This window comes from Vigna unguiculata, chromosome 4 (genome assembly GCF_004118075.2).
Source record: "Vigna unguiculata cultivar IT97K-499-35 chromosome 4, ASM411807v1, whole genome shotgun sequence".
Lineage (NCBI taxonomy): Eukaryota > Viridiplantae > Streptophyta > Magnoliopsida > Fabales > Fabaceae > Vigna > Vigna unguiculata.
In genome coordinates, this window is record NC_040282.1 from 37,063,896 (window position 1) to 37,085,311 (window position 21,416).

General features: G+C 32.6%; 2 protein-coding genes across 2 annotated transcripts; one reads left to right on the forward strand and one right to left on the reverse strand.

The window, feature by feature from the left end:
- The first annotated feature begins 955 nt into the window (after positions 1–955).
- On the forward strand, positions 956–11,753 carry LOC114182335 (cleavage and polyadenylation specificity factor subunit 2). The gene is made up of 18 exons (XM_028069195.1): positions 956–1,213; positions 1,665–1,833; positions 2,024–2,120; positions 3,173–3,299; positions 3,383–3,498; positions 3,744–3,838; positions 3,934–4,085; positions 4,380–4,437; positions 4,511–4,618; positions 5,561–5,810; positions 6,357–6,541; positions 7,025–7,117; positions 7,820–7,918; positions 10,219–10,350; positions 10,432–10,476; positions 10,570–10,737; positions 10,929–11,003; positions 11,136–11,753. The coding sequence occupies exons 1-18, from the start codon at positions 1,065–1,067 to the stop codon at positions 11,235–11,237; spliced, it is 2,220 nt and encodes a 739-aa protein (XP_027924996.1). The 5' UTR covers positions 956–1,064; the 3' UTR covers positions 11,238–11,753.
- A 798-nt stretch (positions 11,754–12,551) lies between these two features.
- Positions 12,552–17,745, reverse strand: LOC114181756 (protein NLP6-like). The gene is made up of 5 exons (XM_028068302.1): positions 17,380–17,745; positions 16,067–16,641; positions 15,245–15,292; positions 14,134–15,070; positions 12,552–13,837 (listed from the first exon to the last, which is right to left on the reverse strand). Exons 1-5 carry the CDS (start codon positions 17,618–17,620, stop codon positions 12,669–12,671), a joined length of 2,970 nt encoding a protein of 989 aa, XP_027924103.1. The 5' UTR covers positions 17,621–17,745; the 3' UTR covers positions 12,552–12,668.
- Between the last annotated feature and the right edge of the window lie 3,671 nt (positions 17,746–21,416).

Genomic DNA, 21,416 nt, shown 5'->3' on the forward strand with positions numbered 1-21,416 from the left:
TTTTAACAATATTAAGTTTATTTAAATTTAAATTTTACATTAAACTATTTATTTATTTTAAAATTTTAAATATATTTATTTTAACTTTTTACATAATTATTTTAAAATTTTATATTTAAATTTATAAAATTGTTATTTTTAAACAAACTCTAACATTTGTATATAAATTATTTAAAAGAATTTTGTAACAAGTTAAAATAAACAGTTTAAAATTTTAAAACAAAATATAAGTAAAGTTTAATGTAAAATAAATTTAAATAAACTTAATATTATTAAAATGTTTAATAAAAATATCATTATAAAATTTATATAAAAGTTAAATTTGGTGTCAATTTGGAGATGATGAAATTGAAAATAAAAAAAAAGATTAAAATATAATCAAAATAACAAATATATAAACTAAATTGAGATCGAGACTTGACACGTGTGACCTTACTGACCTCACGTGACACAATATTGACATGACATGAATAATTTTCAAAAAAACATTTAAAAATTAAAAATAAAATTAAAAAAGTAAAAATAATTCAAAAAAATTTAAAAAATAGAAGCTAACACGTGACACATTTTAATACATTAATTCCATATTAACATAATAAATATAATTCTTACACATTTTAAAAAATGTAAACTTAAAACTAAGAAAATCTTAAAACCTATTTAAAATTTTTAAATAAACATGAATCAATAAAATATTTTAACCATGAATCGACCATGAGTAATTGAATGCGGTATAAACAAAACATATGAGATCCCAATTCAATTTTCATTACCAGTGTAAGTTGGGGTAGGTCAAATTAGTTCATCTATATTTTCTTTTAAATGTATTAATTAATTAATGTATTTCACACACTTTTCTTAATATATATAGTTACTACTGATTAATAATTATAATTAATTGTATTAAAATTAATCGTGTTCTAATTATTACCATTTTTTTTTATTAAAGAAAAGATTTGCATTTTCCCCCTTCTCCCTCCACCATCTTTCCCATAAACCCCTTCTGGTTTGAGACACGAAAGGGTTTGTGTGTGTGTGTGTGAGGACGAAGTTGAGAGAGGAAAATGGGAACATCAGTGCAGGTAACGCCACTGTGTGGAGTGTACAATGAGAACCCTCTCTCGTATTTGGTCTCCATTGATGGCTTCAACTTCCTCGTCGACTGTGGCTGGAACGACCACTTTGACCCCTCCCTCCTTCAACCCCTGTCCAGGTCTTTTTCTTTCTCTCACTGCTTCAATTTTTTTTTTTTCATGTTGAGAGGCACTAGAACCAGAAAGAAGAAGAATAATGTTTTTTTTTTTTTTTTTTATGTGGGGTGGGGTTGTGATTATGAATGACAATGGAATTGTGTTTTAGGCATGTTTGTGGCGAATAAGATTGAATACTTTTTATGTGGGTATCTTTGTTTCAATCCGTCTGCCTTCTTTGCTTCCTAACATGATATGAATTTCAACTCCATAGTATTGATTTTTACGAGTTATTTTCCTTTATACCTTGTTTGTTGTCGGGGAACTAGAGTTTTGAATAAGAAAGGAGAAAACTTTTTTTTTTTTTGTGGGATTGTATTTGAATGACAATGAAATTTGTGTTTTTTTTCCCTTTTGGGCGTGTTTGTTTTGTTACCTTTGATTTCTTATTGAGGTTTTATGACTGGCATGTAGGGTAGCATCAACCATTGATGCTGTCTTGCTTTCACATGCTGATACACTTCACCTTGGTGCCCTCCCATATGCCATGAAGCAGCTTGGACTCTCTGCCCCTGTTTATTCAACTGAGCCTGTCTACAGATTAGGCCTTCTCACTATGTATGACCAGTACCTCTCAAGAAAGGTGAAATTACGCACTGGTTTGTCTGGTTTTGCTGTTGAGAAGAAGATTTTTTGTGCTTCTTGGTTTGTAGGATGTTGGATCTCTCATATTCTTATATGTTCACTTGTCTTTTTAATCACTAGATAGAATTTGGAAAATGTGTGTGTTTCATAGCTGGATGGTTATATTAAAATATTCTGCTCTTTTGTAGCAAGTGTCGGAGTTCGATCTGTTCACACTGGATGATATTGATTCTGCTTTCCAGAGTGTAACGAGGCTAACATATTCTCAGAATCATCATCTGTCAGGTAGGTGTTTCAACTTTTGTTAGCATGTCATGCATTGAAGTGGTGGCATGTATTTTGTTTCTCTTCTTCCACTCCACCATTCTATTTGTATATAATATAGGTTAGTATCTGGATCATAATCCCATTCATACCTTTATTTATTGCATGAAATTAAAGATCATTAGGAAATCCAAAGTTTCCTCCAAACTGGAAACCTTTGTCTTGGCAACAGGTCTCTTGAAGCTAAGGATATTTCTCACAAAGGAGTCAAATATGAAAATCGCTTTGTTTTGAGCCAAGTTAAAAAGATATATTTGCCTCATGTTGAAATATTTAGTGGGGCTAAATGGCCAAAGTTTAAGTCACATAGTATAGCCTTTTAAAGGATCAATGGTCAATGCTGAAGGTTTTCACCTAATTTTTTATGTTTGTCATGCTATACAGTGAAAAAATATTTTTATGTGACCTTTCATGGTTATTTGGCAAATAGAAGAGGCCTGAATGATAACAACTTCACATGTTTCCGGTCTCTAGTGTCTAGAATTATTTGCATGAGCAATGGAAGATTTTTATTAACTAGAAAAAATTGATTTGAAAGTTTAGTTTATCTGTGAATACACCTTATTTTCAAATGTTTTGGAGCTTTGAATTGCCCTAAATTTAGTAATAATGTGAATCCACTAATTCAAAGTATGAGATTAGTTTAAAATTTTATTTTCAGAAGTTAATACGTTTTTTTGTAGTAACAGTTTACTTATTTTCACCGTGTGAAATATTTGTCCGTGCTGTAGAAGTTATGATATAAAAGTGTACATTAATTAGTGATGTGAAATTAAAGCATGCATTATCAATTCATAAAAATAAAGCTTTTGGTGTGAGACAAAAAGTTGTCCACACTTGAAAGAAATCTGTACAGTCTCCCAAACCTTGCATATAACCTTCTCGACCAGTATTGTTTAATCTTTTTTAGAGTTCCTCTCTGATTCTGATATGCCTTGATGTTTCTGTACTTAATATTCCCTCATTTGGGTTGTGTTATCTTTAATGGCATTTTAATTTTTAACTTCTTTTAGGCAAAGGAGAAGGAATTGTGATTGCGCCTCATGTTGCTGGACATCTTTTGGGAGGTACTGTTTGGAAAATTACAAAGGATGGTGAGGATGTAATATATGCTGTTGATTTTAATCATAGGAAAGAAAGGTAAATTACTCATGGTTCAATTTTATCTTTTATACCTTTAGAGAGCAACAAGGAATCTTCTCATCAATATATTTTTTTTCTAGGCATTTGAATGGAACTGCTCTTGGTTCTTTTGTGCGGCCTGCTGTTCTAATAACTGATGCTTACAATGCTTTGAACAATCAGCCTTACAGACGGCAAAAGGACAAAGAATTTGGAGGTAACCATCTTTTTAATCCTGTAACTTCTGCAATGTGACTGAGCTAAGCAGGGTTTTTCCATTTTTTGTTTGTTTTCGCAATAGCCATTAAGAGTAAGCTGTAATATTTTATGTCTGGTACATTCACTTATGAGGCAAGCATGTACTTTTAATCTTGACCAAGAAATGAAAAAAATTGTTTAGGATTCATATATGCTTTGGCTTTTCTAAATTTCTGATGATCATATATCTTGTTGTCTATATAGATATCTTAAAGAAGACTCTAAGAGCAGGTGGCAATGTATTACTACCTGTTGACACTGCTGGACGAGTGTTGGAACTTATTCTGTTGTTGGAATCGGTCAGTACGAGACATGTGCTTCTACTCTCTTTCTCCCTTTTTTTTCCCTTATGGTGTTATGTCTGAATTAATATCTCAGATCTTTGTTCGTGCAGTATTGGTCTGATGAAAACTTGAACTACCCTATATACTTTCTTACATATGTTGCTTCCAGCACAATTGATTACGTGAAGAGTTTCCTTGAGTGGATGAGTGATTCCATAGCAAAGTCTTTTGAAAAAACTCGTGAAAATATTTTTCTTCTGAAGTAAGTGACCTCATCTTTCACTTATAGTTGAAGTAAGATATTCTTTTGTCAAAGTTTAATTTTATGCTGTCTTTAGGAATACTTTTAACACCTAATTAGTGCATGGCATATTAAACCTATGATTACTATGAGTTTCTTGAGATATCTATTATATCAAGCAAATGATTTCTTCAATAATAAGTGAAAAGTGGCTTTGATAACCTCAGTTTAAGGATATCAAACAAATCATTAATATGTTGTTATGATTGCTATTATCTTGTGTCTAAAACTAGATTGCAATTCTTGTACCTGTAGGTATGTTACCCTTCTGATTAACAAGACTGACCTTGAGAATGCTCCAGAGGGTCCAAAGGTTGAATAATTTGTATACTTATTTTTCGTCAGATCAACTTCCTTACTGACTCTGACATGTATACCTTTCATAGGTGGTTCTAGCATCCATGGCAAGTTTGGAAGCAGGCTTTTCTCATGATATATTTGTTGAGTGGGCCAATGATTCGAAAAATCTTATGCTTTTTACTGAAAGAGGCCAGGTATATACTGAGAATTTTTTTCCTTTGTGTTTCTGTATTCATGAGAATCACCATAAATTGTAGCATGTTTCTCTAAGTTTATCTGCAAATCTATTAACAGCTTGTAAGTGTTGATGCCACAGTTGCATTTGTATTTTAATTTTCAATATGAATATTGTTTTAGCTTTTCCCAAGGCACCAAAGATTAGATAAGTCAGAAAAGTTATGATTATGTTTGCTGTTGCTAGTTACTTTAATGCTCTACAAAGTATTCTTTTTTGCATTTACTGATGACCTACCTTGACACTGTTCCCTGTGAATAAATAAAGTAATAATGTTCGTAAGTTGGTTCTAAAAGTAATCTGACATGTGCATGGATTTTTTTGCTGTGAAAACAGCATCTAATTCAAACTTTTTAATGGGGTTTCTTATGTTGGTTGTTGGGAGAGTGCTTGAGTTTATTGCTTACCCATTTGTAATATACGTTGATTTCTCTTTGTTGTCTTCTTGGCTGTAAAAGGTGTAATGAAAGCAACCTTTCTTTGTATCCGTGGGGATATATCTTTTCACTGTTGCATTCAAGATGATACAATCCTGGTTTCCGCCCTTACAATCTTCTCACCAATCATTTTGTTTCCATCTTGCATAATATTTTCAACAACACATGCACAAATGCAAATACTGCTAATTTTCCATCTTTTGTCATGTATTGCTGTCGTGTATTTAAATTCTAGCTTAGGATGTTGTATTTTCTCTCCTACTAGCCTTACAGAATACTGTTGAAGATTTATCTTTATTAAAAGAATGCTTTATATTTGTGGTAATGATGTTTTCTCTTGTTTAAGCAACGAGAATGGAGCAGTTAGTCATGTAATATTTCCTGTCATGTGTTTTCTTTAACAGCTTAAAACTGATGATAGCTATTATTCGTTTCAACTGATTCTCATGTGTTTGGATATGTAGTTTGCCACACTAGCTCGTATGCTCCAAGCTGATCCACCACCAAAAGCTGTCAAAGTTGTTGTGTCCAAGCGTGTTCCTTTGGTTGGGGAAGAGCTAATTGCTTACGAAGAAGAGCAAGATCGAATAAAAAAAGAAGCTTTAAAAGCCAGTCTTATGAAAGAGGAAGAATTGAAAACATCTCATGGGTCTGATAATAATAATAGTGATCCAATGGTCATTGATTCTGGCAATAATCATGTACCACCAGAAGGTATGTGTAGTATAAATTATTTTGGAGCTATTCTTATGAAACGTTCATATTTTTTTCATTTTAAGTATAAAATATAAATTTGGCACTGTTCTCTTGTGAAATGTAATTGGACAAACAAAATTGTCCATTTCAGATTTCTGTAATAAGTACCTCTTCTACTTAACTTCCTCATTCAGAGTTGTGTTTTATATATTTGAAATTTTCAATGATTATAGAACTGAACTTTTTGTCTTCAATTGGTTGTGTGTGTCTTAATGTGTACTGAACATTAAGAGTTTTAAAATAAAAGACTACCATTTCAACAAATAACATGATGTTGAATTGTCTTTGGAACATTATTCATCATTTTATGAACTTTCTAATGTGACTGCTATTTAATTTAATCTGTATTTAATATAAATCATGTTATGGCATATTTACTTTCTGCATATATTGAATTTGTCTGTTATTATGCATATTTTGAATTTTTTTGGAAATTTTTTGTAATGTTTTTTAAGTTTCTACAATTGTTTAAACTTCCTTCGCTAATTTGATTTGTACTTGCAGTGGCTGGTCCACGAGGTGGAGGATACCGGGATATATTTATTGATGGATTTGTTCCCCCTTCCACGAGTGTTGCTCCAATGTTTCCCTGTTATGAGAATACATCAGAATGGGATGATTTTGGTGAAGTCATAAATCCAGATGATTATGTAATTAAGGATGAAGACATGAATCAGATTGCAATGCACGTGAGTTTCTTTTTTAAAACATCTACTTCCCAGTTTCAGCTTGTAATTTTTATTTTTAAAAAAATCTACCTTGCTGTTTATGCCATGTTTGTTTTCTGAATTAGAACAAAGAAGGTTCAATGGGTAGAATATAATGAATATAAGTATGTACAAAGTTCAGACTTGCGACACATAAGGTCAATTGCATTAATGGATCACAAAGCATAAGGAGACTTTATAAAGGAAAAACTATGATACAAGAATCTTAAGCTTAGTAATATGTTATGGTCTATTTTGCATTTGGTTTGGTTGCTTCTGTCTTTAACTCTCTTTTTCATAGACATTTGGATGGCGAGTAACAGATGCAACTTCTAACTAATATTTTTTACTCATTTACTATTTTATGAGTTCTGATATAGAAGAATGGAGAGTTTTGCTCGCATCTATGCTGCAACATGTTATTAATACTATTACTTGATTATCATTTTTCCTATTTTCTGTCAGGGAGGTGGTGATATAAATGGAAAACTTGATGAAGGTGCTGCAAGTTTGATACTTGATACAAAGCCATCAAAAGTTGTATCTGATGAAAGGACTGTAAGTAGCAGTATTTATTTCTTATTTTTAGTGTTTCTGCTTTTTATGAATAGTAAATTTATTACGTTGTATTTGAATTTGGACATGTTACCGTTGTATTCAGAAATTGAATAGATGAACCAGGTTAAATTTTTTTAATTTTGCCTTCCACTTTGGCACTTTGAATTTTTTTTTATCAGCACTTTTGCACTTTGAATATTATTAAATTCTACGACTTTCACAAATGTTTTACATCTATCAGTTCTTGAGATTTACAAAAGATGGTATTATGTCTGTTTTTCCTGTAGTCATAGTAATCCTACAACTGAATTTTCTTCATATCTGTTATTTGTTCCATAGTCGTGCGTGTGTCTCTGTTTCTATTTATGTCTCAGGAATCTTATGTTTTTATCCCCAAAGAAATCAAGCATAATATTGAGTTGGAACCACATTCGTGGTTTTTTTCATACAAAATTTTGTTGTGTTCATTTTGAATTTTATCATGCTCTTCAGCTCTTGTTATCCATTCCTTTAATTTGGATTTAAACACATCAGATCAGATAGGGAGCATTACATGGAAGCTTCTTTTAGTTATTGTTGTACAGACAGATGCATTTCTTATGCTTTGAATATCTAGTATGTATCACTCTACTTGTGTGAATCTTAAATCTGCCAAATCTACATATAATGGTGTAAGGTATTGACATTATTTTTTTTTTCCAGGTGCAAGTTAAGTGTTTATTGGTTTACATGGATTTTGAAGGACGTTCAGATGGAAGATCCATTAAAAATATTCTATCTCATGTGGCTCCCTTGAAGCTGGTATGCATGTCTTTAATGCTCTTCGGTTAACCAAGCACATCATTAAATCTTTCGTAAATTATATTTGGATTTGTCTTTTTTGGAATGGGAACTGCCTCAACCAGGTTGTTTATTTTGCGACCTTTAAAAACTATGGTATCTTAAGTGAGGGAACATTTTGATCTTCTGGCTACAATTGTGTGGTGGCAAGGAATTATGATTTAGCGGGATAGTATTATAATGGGTAGATAAAGGTGCAGGAAAATATATTGATATTGTAGGCTTACTCGGCGGGCTTTTTATGGTTTGGAAAGCTGAATAACCCAAGGCTTACTTGGTGGGCTAGGCCTAATCAGCCATCAAACCTAGCACAATGAGGGAAGATTACCCAAGACAAGGGGTATTTCAGCCATATTTTTTTGCCAATGAGAGACCTTTTAATAGGAACTCTTAGAATTTTTGTTTAGTGTCTAATTCAACCCGCAAAACTAACTTGTAAGGTGAGCACTATCTGATATTAATAGCTCCACCCTTCAAGTTGCCATTAAGACATTTTCCAAAGAGGCTGCAACTAGCTTTCCAGCACACTTGTGCCAAAAAGTGTGTCAAATGCAAGTGGAACAATAGATCTTGTATAGACTTTAATACCATAAGAATTCAAACATAGGATCTATATTAATTCCACAAAATTGACTTGTAAGGTCAAGATGATCCTAGCTTTATAAGTTCGACTTAAGTCATATCTCTCTATTTGATGTGGGTCTAAACTCTATCATTGAGGCTGCAATCATGGCAAACCCCAATAGAGGCTGCAGCTAAGGCAAGCTAGGGGTGATTGCAATTAAGACGACTTTTAAATAGTAACAATATGTGAGAAAAAGTGGAGGGAAATTTCGTGAATGTGCTTGAGTGTATTTCTTCACCCAGAATGGCAAAACAATTTACAAGAGAACAATTAAGATTAATTTTCTAATATACATTTAAGGTAACTATACTAAGAATTTGGACAACTTTGAAAACAAACAATAAAGAAGCCCTTATTTCTTAAAATATTCATATCTTGTACAATATAAGGGACTATTCGTTTGGTTTTTTTCCCTTTCTATTTTCTTCTCGAGCTAGTAGAGAAAACCTTTTCACAATGGTCCCACCTCAAGTTTTATCTCCTGATTTATCCAATTCCCAATCAGGTGAATTTTCTTCGGAAATGCAATTTCTCTCTAACATTTTTCTTTTTCCCCTTCTTCCTAATGGTTACTAAAAATTGCACATAAACACATTTATCCCTAGAATCTAGATATTAAAATATACCTAAAATCCTAATTTGGTAAACTAAAGGCTTAAATCTACTTTTAGTCAGTTTCGCAAATGTGCAGTTTTGATCCCTATGAAGTCATAATTGAAGATTTGGTCCTCCAGTTTTCCAAAATTAAGCAATTCAACTACTGTATCATTCAACTGTTAAGAAAATATGTTAACATATATGTCAGATTAATATGTATTTAAAGTTAAAGTTAATTGTCAAACCTTAATGTTAATATCTTACGTAAATGAGTAATTGACTATTATCACTTATAAACATGTAGCATTTTTTGTAAGCAGGATGAAATATTAACAGTGGACTAAAATTGCTTAATTTGCAAAATTCGATTACCAAATTTGCAATTAAAACTTTATAGGAACCAAAATAAGACATTTGCCAAAATATAGAAATCAAAAGTGGATTTAGGCCTATATCAAATTGCCCAGAAAGATTCTGTTGCCTTGGTGGAACAATCTTCCCTTGAGTAATATTAACTCGTACTATGGTCCTTAAGTGTTATTAAAGTCCCTTGAAATTAATCCCTGTAAAAAATGTCTGTGATACATATTAATCCCTCACGAATGTCAAGTTTTGTTGCATAAATTTAACATTTGGGAACAAGGGGACAACTAATTCCCTTATATCTATTTGTGCTTGTCAAATTAGTTTACTTGACGGACTAATTATGTTCGCTAAAAATTTAATGGACTAATATTTGACAGACTGTTTACTCGAAATTAAAAGTTGAATACCTACTTAACTGAGAATTATCTTGAACAATCAATGGCTAAACTAGGAATAAGGAACTGTATATCACGAGACATGCAACAAATCTGTGCATGTATTATTCTGATTGCCTCCCAACTTCCCAAGTATTACTATTTAACATTTTAGCTATTATGGTCTAGCTCACTGGCACATGATATTGGTTGAAGCGATGAACTAATGATACTATCATTATTATCATTTACTTGGTTTATTGTCATGCATGATGATGAATACTTGATTTTTCCAAAAGGTTTTGGTGCATGGATCAGCAGAAGCTACAGAGCATCTGAAGCAGCACTGCCTCAAGCATGTTTGCCCTCACGTTTATGCTCCCCAAATTGACGAGACAATTGATGTGACCTCTGATTTATGTGCTTACAAGGTACAATGATGTCAAGTTTCATACATTCCCAAAATAGCTTTACACGATGTCAAAATTAATCATGTGCTTTTCTGGGTATAGGTTCAACTATCTGAGAAGCTAATGAGTAATGTACTCTTCAAAAAGGTAAAAGTATATCATGTTGAATATCTACAACCAACCTTTTTCCACAATGTTGGAATTCATTATTTTGAATAATGAAAATGAATTCAACTGCAGCTGGGAGATTATGAAGTAGCTTGGGTAGATGCTGTAGTAGGGAAGACAGAAAGCGACACGCTTTCTCTGCTCCCTGTTTCTGAAGCAGCTCCTCCGCATAAGTCTGTTCTTGTTGGTGATTTGAAATTGGCAGATATCAAACAGTTTCTCTCCGGCAAGGGTGTTCAGGTACTTGTTCAGTTTTAGTTTCCGGTTCCTCTGATTTTCGATTGGCACATGAAGTGATTTCTATTTCATGATCAGCCAATTAAAGTTATTGAAAATGTCGTTTACTGTGTTCTTTAACTGAAATCCGAGTAAAAGAAAATTAGAGAACACTGACTATGAAAATATGTATCCTAACTCAAGTAACTTCATAGGTGGAGTTTGCTGGTGGGGCTTTACGTTGTGGTGAATACGTAACTCTTCGGAAAGTTGGGGATGCAACTCAGAAGGTAAGTGCTTCTTCTGAACATCTGTTATTTCTGTAATCTTAGAAAACTGGTAATTTTTAATATAGACGAGTTTATTCAGTTGTTGGGTCATGATTCTGATCTGTTAAGATGATTTTTTCTTTATTCTTATAGGGTGGTGGTTCTGGTGCTCAGCAAATTGTTATTGAAGGTCCTCTGTGTGAAGATTACTATAAAATTCGTGACTATCTCTATTCACAATTTTATTTGCTTTAGATTTGGTTGGACTAGTGGAATGGCTGATCATGGATTTCTTTCCTTGCCCTATTTTCTGACACAACAATCTAGAGCTGTTTTTCTGATAAGATAGAGAACACAAAATTGCTCGGTGAATGCGCAAGGATTCAAGACTAAATATGTCTGAGTAGCAATGCTGGGACAGTTACAAACTGGTTCATTTAGGTAGCCATTTGACACAAGATTCCCAGGGCCCCTTGCTGAAATCACGCCAAATCATTTTCGTCTTTGTATCTCTGATTTACGCCGACCATCGCTGTTTCTGGTGGGTGTGAACTTCTCTGCAGATAGATACTTTTCAAGTGTGTTTGACCTTTGTACAATTATAGAAAAGGAAATGTAATTTGTTGCTCATGTGTAGGCTTCGGATATTGTTAGGTTATTCATTTGTCACATTCGGTTTTCACACTAACGTGAAATTAGACTGACAAAATGAACAAAATTGTCCTTGTTAATTTGTGGCTAATATCACTGAACAAAATTAGAGCTTAATCACATCTGTCTCTACGTTTGTGCTGAACTTTGATTTACAAGCACTTGCTGAAAATTTTTGCTGCTTTGAATTAGTTTGTGGAAATAACTTTTGTTGGACTGAATTAAGACACTTGCTGTTCAGCCAAATGCAATGCCGTTTACCCATTAAATTGAATAAATAGTGTGAACAATGACAGTATAATTGGCTTTTGCCCTGATTTAATTGCAAGTTGCTATGAACGACTTTTTTTTCATTAATTTTATAATAATCATTGTGAAAGTCGTATTGAACATGATTTTTTATTGTAACTGTACTATTATAAATGCAAATTGAACCTTTTTAACATAAAAGAAAGAGAAGGGTAACACCGGTGAAAAATAGTCCAATTGAGTTGACTTCAAGAACTCAGATTGATGTCAAAAGAATTTCAAGGTAACAATCATTTTGTCCTAAAAATTTGTTAAATTGATGCTGAGTTACACATTTTAGCAGTAAAATAACATTATTTACAACTTTTAAGTGTCATAAACAAAACAGTTCAATGTTAAAATCAGGGAAAATTAATTTTAACAAAATTTTATTAACAAACTTTTAACAACCACGATGGATAAAAAGAAAAATTTGGTGTGACTTAGAAAGAAATAAAAAAATTTGATATATGTTGAAAAGTAAATTTTGTTAAAAAAAAAAAAGAAAACTGTCAAACCACGTCAAGTGTGCCACAAATGAATCGAAACTTCTTTTTTTTTTTTTTTCCATTTCTTTCTGTGGCTGATAATCAACTAATACTGGAAGATAGTGATTGTTGAAACTTGAAGTGCTTAAATCCAACGTTACGTTTTTTGCTTTATGCACAAATCTAAAACCATATTTTTTTTTATGAGAAACCCTATCCCTTACAACTATAGATTCTGAATAGCTAAGTACAAACCAAACTATATACAACCTTTCCAATCTCCTGAGCTCTCACAAGAGCTTCCAAGAATGGGCAGAATATCATGCACCACAAGCCTGATTATGTTGCTGCCTGATGATCTTGAGATGTCCATGCACTCCTGCAGGTCTGCATCACAGGCTATCAAAACCCATTCATGATCATCATCCAGATACTTGATATCAAATGTTCCCTCCTCTAGTTTCAGCCTTTTGGCAATTTCTTCTTTCAATTCCACAATGCCACAGTTCAAAGAGATCTTAAACCTTATGATATCTTCTTTGTAAGTTGCCTTAATGGTCACAATCTTCACCTCTTTCCTGACTGCAAAAGGTGTCATGTTATTATTATTGACAGTATCCATGTGTTGCAGAGGACCCAAGTCAGAACATTGAGGATTCATCCTGCAAGGTTCTGGAACCTGATCCTCCAAAACAGCATCGGCTGAAGGACACAGATTCCTCAAGTCCTTAGAACTACCAACACCCTCAAGTAGTTGTCCTCCAAATGGTTCTTGAGGTTCTGTGGTTTCCACGAAGTTAGGCATAGGGTATGCAGTTGCATGGTTTGGTGTACTAGTTGAGTGCAGTGTTGACCCCAGTGATCCCCTTAAAACAAGACATTGCTCACTGATGCCTGTTACAAATATATCTTTTGGAGGGGACATTTCATTTGGGGGACTACCTTGGCATGAACCATGGGGAGAAGGATTTGCACTTTCTTCACTTGAGCCACTGCCAGTTCTAAACCTGGTTGTGCCTTTAGTGCCAATCTCCTGAATGGCCACCACAACTTTTTCATTCATCACTTTCTCAGGATTTTGTGTCCTTGTACTTAGGAAGTGACCTTCCACCCCAGTTTGTCTGTTTGATTCTGGTGCTCTAGAATTATCAAAATCATTTCCATTGATCTTAGGTTCTGATGGCCTAATGGTCAATGAGGTTTGGCGGTTGAACTTGTTTGAAGTGGAGGGCTCAGAAAAGGAACCAGCAGCAATGGGAAGTGAACCAGTACTTAGAGAGTTCAAACCAAATGCACCTTCAGCACCATGGACTGATTCAATAACACACTTTAGCTTGGATAGGGAACGGTTAACCTTTTTGATCTTTCGAGATGGCCAACGCGATATCCCATGTTGCCTACAGATGCGTTTCATTGTGGTAGGGCAAACTGCATGCACATCAATAATATATCTAAGAATTTCATGTTTGAGCTGCTACTAGTAAAAATGAAAGCTACTAGCAATAAACAATGACCACTTTTTTTGTGTTTTTGATGATTAAGTATTTTGTATGTAACTTTGTGTTTCTAGAAAGTAGCAAGAAAACTTAGATATTGTAAGAGAAGAATTGTTGCCATATAACTACTATATTTCATGAGCTCTTCATTGCTGTAGAGCAAAATTGTATCTTAGCAGAGACACAAAAGTATTTCGTTTAACTGCTAAATCAGAGAATGAAACATACCACCAAGGCTCTTTGCAGCATCCTTAAGGCTTCCAGTGAAGTAATGTTGCAAAACATCAAGACTAATAGATTTCTCAGCTTTTCCACGTTTTCTCTCTGAGGGTTTCTTTTTGCTTCTGGGTTCCAAGGAAGTGTTCTGATCAATGTGGCCACCTGTATTGTCACCAAGATTCCTTCCATCATTTAGGTCATCAAAGTCTGTTGTTATTTGCTGCTCAGATGGCTCCAGTGGCAGCCTCTCCCCCATATTTGGTGAGGCATGTCTAGGTGAGGACTTAGAAGATTGAGTAATTGGAATTGATTCAAACCACAAATGAACTCTTTCTTTTCTTGCTTCTATAATTTCAATGGAACAATTCTGCTCAAGTTCAACACCAGCAGCAATCTTAAGACTCTGAAAATGTGGCTTCATTGTGGCCAATATTGACCCCAACAAGCTCTTTTGTTCATTAAAATCTGTGACCCTTGGAGGAAGAAAAAACTCTAGCACATATTCATCATTTCCTGTGTGAGAGCTTTGTAAGCATACTGCAAAAGAGCTGTTTAAACCAAACATGAGAGCATAATGTACTAATGGATATTCAGTTTTGCAGAATTGAGTAATGTTCCCACAGAAGCACATGTTGTGAGACAAAAAGGCCCTCCCAGCTACCCCTTGACCTTGTTGTAAGTGATGCTCAACACAAGCCTCATGGAAACCCCATGTATGAGCATCTATGACATAGAATGCTACCTCAGTTATAGACATGCATACTTGCCCCATGCAACAACCATCAAAACTTGAGCAACTTTTCTTATGACCACCACCATGTGCCAAGACACTCCGATGCTTACATGGAACCCATGTTTGTGCTAGAGGCAAACTATGAGTCTCACACACAACTGTCAGTATCTCCAAAATCTCGGCTAATGCGTGCTGGCGATCTTCATTACAAATCTGGTTTAAAAGAATTGCCAAGTTATATCTGTGATAACAGAGGGGTAAGATAGAAGTCACAGAACAACATACGCATATACATGTATATACATACATATATATACATATGTATATATATCTTTGGAGAAAATAAACAAGACAAGGGAAGCATCATGCATGATAGTAGAAAACGACCTGATTGTATGGATGCTCCGAAATTTCTGAACTCCTTAAATTAACTGCCTGCAAAGAAACTGACAGCAGGTGACTCAGGAATTTTTAAGAACATATTAATCAATTCCGACACTGCAAACAACAGGGTCACATGACATCACTAATGGAACATTGTGACACTGCAGAATTGAATTAAGAATTATATATTCATGCTTTAGAAGTGAAGTTAAACTTACAATTATCATGTGATAATAACCCTCAAAAAGTAACACTAGGGAACGAATCTAGCATGAGCAAAACATGCAATTATAAGTTATAATGAAGAACAAAACTTAGATACAATACTCTAAGTGTTGTTTGTTTCAATGTTATTCAACCAGAATTGAAATTTCATATAGTGAAAATAACACCTAGAGTATCGTATTAAAATTTTGGTTAAGTATGTTTTTAGTCCCTAAACTTAACGCAAAATTGAAAATTTTCCTTTTCTCAAACTTTAACACAATTTTGTTCCCAAACTTTAAAAATAATAGATATAGTCCTCCTAATCTAATTGTGTTAATTCCTTTTTCAGGATGACGTTTGAATTGTTTACCGCATTTGACATGTTTCAGCTCAAACCTCAACTTGGAACACCATTTATTAAGCCTAAAAACTTTACCATGTTGGGTTAAAAGAACTACATCCATTCATTTTTAAAGTTTGGGAACCAAAATGTATCAAAGTTTGAGATATGAACAAATTCCAATTTTGCATCGAAGTTTTGGGACTAAAATTTAAAAGCACATTTAACCCTTCAAGTTTTCTCCTATAATAAATAGTACAGTGCAAAAGAAATCCAACCTCAAGGGCTTTGCAGATTTTGTCAACCTCAGGAGCATAGTTAATCTTCGGTGAAGTCATTATCAACTCCAGTACAGCTACACATGACTGCCCTGCAGGTTCAAACACAGGTAGAGCCAAGGTTCCACGAACATTGTAATGTTGTGCATGGTTTAGGCGCTGATACTCTTTGCTAGAATAGTACTGAACATTTGGAGTCCATTCTGGAATTTTTTGCTGAAAAACTCTACCGGGAAGTCCCAGTATTTCATCATTCTCTCCATCCACAGAAAACATATACCTCAGAGACACTGTTCTATACTGATAAAGTCCATTACTATGTGGATCAAGAACAAATGGTTGGCCTGAAGTTGTGAGTGCATACCGGTTTCCATTCCTCACAGGTGCCCAAACCTGAGCAAGAACATTCTGTTCAGTCAACTCTTTGAAGTGGCGAAGTGCTTGTGTCATTCTTTCCTTGATTAGACAATAGCCATCTGGGTTTTCTGAAGGTGGCACAGTTACAGGAGATGGTGACACAGTTTTCTTGGTGTCATAATTTTCAACCGGATTTTCAGTTACTGCTTTTGTGTTACCTGAAAGTAGTAGCTTCAGTCAGAACAACAACTGCAGGTCCATAGAAAACTATAGCGTTCATGTTTAGCATAGATGTCTTTGGAATGAATGAACTATGAAAACTTATTCTTGGCTCAATATTATTATATCTAGTACTTCTACATTTAGAAATAACTACATTGAGATTTACTTTTAGGCTCAGGTGTCACTGGAACAGTCTATGAAAATTTGTACAATTATGCTGATGACATTTTTGAGCTCAATTTCATGTTATATCCAGCATTTCTGTGTTTATATTATACATAACTACAAAAGCCATAAACTCATCTTACATACACATGCCATAGTCAACATCCCAAGAAAGTTGGAATTGTTGACAAAAGAATAAGGAAATGAGTGCACATAATGAAGCCTTAAAATTTAACTGTTCAATTTATAAGATGGAGATGAAAAGAAATTTCATCTTTAGATTTGGAAATGCTACTTTATCATCTATGAAATAGAGCCTCACGAACGGCAAGGGAAATAGAGAAAGAAACTCCAAAGAAAAACTGTTGAAAAATACAATTCTAAATCTTAAATTTCACAATCAATTGAAGCAAGTTCAGTGGCTGTTATCAAGTTAGAGTCAACTTGAAATGAATCAAGTCATGAAAGTTGAAGAAAACTCCAAAATCCAATTCAAAATCCAAACTTAAACAAACCAAAACAAAAAAAACATGACAAAATAGGAAACTGTGGCAAACAAAGAATGATACCTGCAGTTGCAATTCTGATTTGTCTCTCATCTTCAACATCAGAAAAAGCCCAGACAGGAGAAAAAGGTTGTTCAGAGATAGTGGATAAGAGAAAAGGAGACATGGGATTGGAGATCAAAGATATATGATCCAAGGGCCATAGACTTTCAAAGCCAATGTCAAAATCCATGGAAAACCCATGTTCCTCCTGTGGCTTTGACTTGGGAAGAAGGTCAGAATTTTCTTCCTTGGATTCTGACATTTTCACAAGGATGTTTTTCCTTGAAAACTGGGTGTACAGAGTGATAAAGTTTGGAACTTTGTAATGATGAGAAGAATGAAGAGAGTTGAAAAAACTAAACAATAGATAACGATGGTTGAGTAAAACTGCACAAGGTGGAGAATATAAGAATATGTAACAAAATGAAAATTTTACTATGGATATGCCACTTGCTTGTTGAGAGAAAAGATAATTGAATGTTGAATAAACAGTGTTAAAAAGAAAATAATGATACTTTCACATCAACATAGTTTTTACTCTTCACACTACCATTCATTTTATTTTTTTCTTTATAAATACAAAAATCCACTTTTATTAGAACCATTTTATTCCTATAATAAACTGTGAAACAGTTATTGTGTCAAATAATTTTTTTTCTAAAAAAAATAAATATAACAATTTTTTGTTGTTGGACCAAATGCCAGTTGCCAAAAAAGATGGTCCCTAGGTACTTGTCTTTTTCTATGATATTATTGACACATCTTTTACTATTTTGTACTGAGAAAATAACATGTTGGGGTTAAGAAAATAACAACATGGTGCTAGATTTTTATCAAGGTGAGGTTAGTTACAAATTTATTATTGTTTTTTGTCTTGTTACAATAAGACAAATTATGTAAGAGAAAATTTATGCAAGATAATTAAAGAAGATACTGGCATAAAAAAATTAAGATAATCTTCGTATGTTGCTGTGTAACTAGTAATTTTTTTGTCTCGTAGTTGTATCATTGTGGATGAAATAAAATAGCTTTCCATCAAAATCTGCCTTTTAATTAATTTACTTTATGAAAAGATCAAAGAAAAATCATGGGTTTATGCATATCCAAAATCACCATATTCTACTAGTCCTAACAGTGACTAGTTGTGGCATTCATAAATTTATAAATGATATTTCAAGAACTACCAGGCAAAAATTCAAATCCAAAAACATTTGAATTAAACAAGGGCTTTGATATTGTCAAAGCAAAAACTTGACAGTTATTCATTTTCTTTTGCAGTGTTCTTCAGTTTTTTTGTCAACCATGTATTGTTTATTATGCAGGCATCAAAGGTAGTTGGGGATGCCCTAACTCTGAGAATACAACAATTATAGGAAGTCTAAATTTTATGTGCAGGGCATATCCAAAAAAGTCTAAATCAAATTATGTTTTTATTTTATCTGCAAATATTAGATGTTAGTTACTATCATTAGCTGTGCATTTCTGTGCATTTCTGAGGCATTGTCCGCTTTATAGCGTTTGAACTCTGTTACGATTTTGTTTTTAAAAGACATATAAGAGGGTAGAAGGAGGTAGGAGTATTTAAATTTCGTTTGACCTCGACTCTTAAGCGATGTGGAGCTTATTGGATATACCGAAATATATATATATGGTAAGAAACTTTGTGTAGGAATCTCATTCCGGAAGGAGTGGACTTGACCTTGTTGAGTGTTGCAGAAGAGATAAAGACATTGGAGCGAGATACGGAGATTAAGGTGGTGAATCAAATGTAACTTTGCAGATAAAAATGGATAGGAATCTTTCTTCAATAAGAAAGGAATGTTGGTCCACAAGTGCTTTTTTTCTGTATATGGTGAGTGGATAAGTAACTGTTCCTCTATCACTTGAGAGGACATAGTTGAGTGTATGAGATTCAACATTGTTTCAAGTCAAAGATTAGATTCTGGTGCATGATCAATCATCTATTGGTTGTCCTTTAAAAGTTGTAACTTTACTCATTCATATTCATCCTCAACATTTATGGTATATGCCAAAAAAAAAATTGTATCAAGAGAAAGGATTTAGTCTTTTACAACATAAAATAAATATTGATTTGAATTTCATTGAAAGATTTAAATATCTTTTAAACAATTGTTTTATTGGAAATCAAACCAATAATTTTGAGTCTCATATCAATCGTGAGAACAATCATTATCACTAAGATAAAAACTATAGGCATTTAATTATTTTTATATAATGGTATAACGGTCTAAATATCATAATTTATTTGTGATTTGACCTACTTAAACTATTAATATCACCTACAAAAGATATTCACATTAAGTTTGTAATGTATCTACAATCACAAGTTATTTTCCAATTCATTTTTGTATTATAAATTGTACTTCAATTTTTTTTAAATAAGACAATTTATTTTCTTATTAATTGATAATATGTTTCATATGTTATTTATAAGACAAATGTATGAACCTATATATCACATCAAAGTAGCATTTTTTTTTAATTGACTAGTTGAGCAAAATGATTTCTTTAACTATTTCTATTAATAGCGGATTTTTTTTCAATCAATATGGAATGTAGTGAAATGTTCATAAATCGTCATTAAAGCAATATTTCATCAACTAAAATAGTTTTTAATCTAATTTAGAGTTAAGAATTCCATACACGTTATATGTTATAATTACTATTTTTATTGTTAGTAAAATATTTTTCTTACATATTTTAGTTTTAAGTATTTTAAAATATTCATGTAATATGGGAAATACACATGACTAGTAAAAGTTAATCTCATATTTTGATTCAACAAATTTACTTTAAGAACAAAAAAATATATTTTGTTCAATGAAATAATAATACAACATATATGAAAGTCAATGTGATACTACAATGCATCCAAATAAGTGGATAGTTTTTTGTTTAATTAAGAACAATGTTTGCTTACGACATGCAACTGAAGGATTATTTTATGGATTGCACATTCAAAACATGAAAAGAAGAAAAAAAAAACGAGTCAGATATGGCAATTCTTGTTTCATTATGGTTTAATGGGTCATTAGTGACACTAATTAGTAATTTGTTTATTCAAAAGTAAGTTTCTTAATTACTTAATTTGGAATAAACAATTGTCCTCATCACCAAATCTGTCAGAAAATATTATTCAATTAATTGTCTCTTTTATTATTACAAAATTTGTTGTCATTACTTGTTTCAACGTTCCTTCCATGCTTTCGATAGAGAAATAATTTATAATAAAAACTATACTCCTACTTATATTTATTTAAAATTCCAGAATATTTTCTTACAATTGATTTTTATCTTCTTCTTTTTTAATTTTACGTTGATTCTTTTGACTAATTCTGTCAGTATTTGATATAAATAACGTTAATAATTCATTCTACGTTCATTTTAAGACTTAATATAATCACTAGTAATAAAATCTATCATTGAAAAACTTTGTGATGGTAGTGAAAATCCAATTCATATTCTATTGATACATTAGTGGAATCTTTATCAACTCATGATAGGGAAAAGGATGGATAAATTCAGAGGTCGGCAATGAAACAAATTTACTAGGACGAATTTAGGGTATAAAAGAGTGACTAATAAATGCGTAACTAATTTTTGTAATATATATCAAACCCCACCAAAACTAGGATGACAAATATATCCGCACTCGTGGGTATATTTGCGTATAAAAAATTTGGAACAGACAAATGATTAGTACTAGTGGATAACAGATATTTTAATATTTGCTTATAAACAAGTCGAATGCGGGTATCATACTATTCGTCTCTACAGATATTCGTTACCCGAAAAAAATAAAAATAAAAATAAATTTATATTTTATTAGGTTAGATTTAATTAAAATTAAAATTTAATTTATATTTTATTTGTTTATATTTTTATTTAAATTTTATTTAAAAAATTATAATTTTTTTTTAAATATTTGCGGGTATGTGAGTATCCATGGGTATTTGTGGATTTTAAAAAAATCTGCCGATATTTTTTAAACGAGTACCTAGCGAGTAAATGGACAGGTAGCGGGTGGATATTTTTTT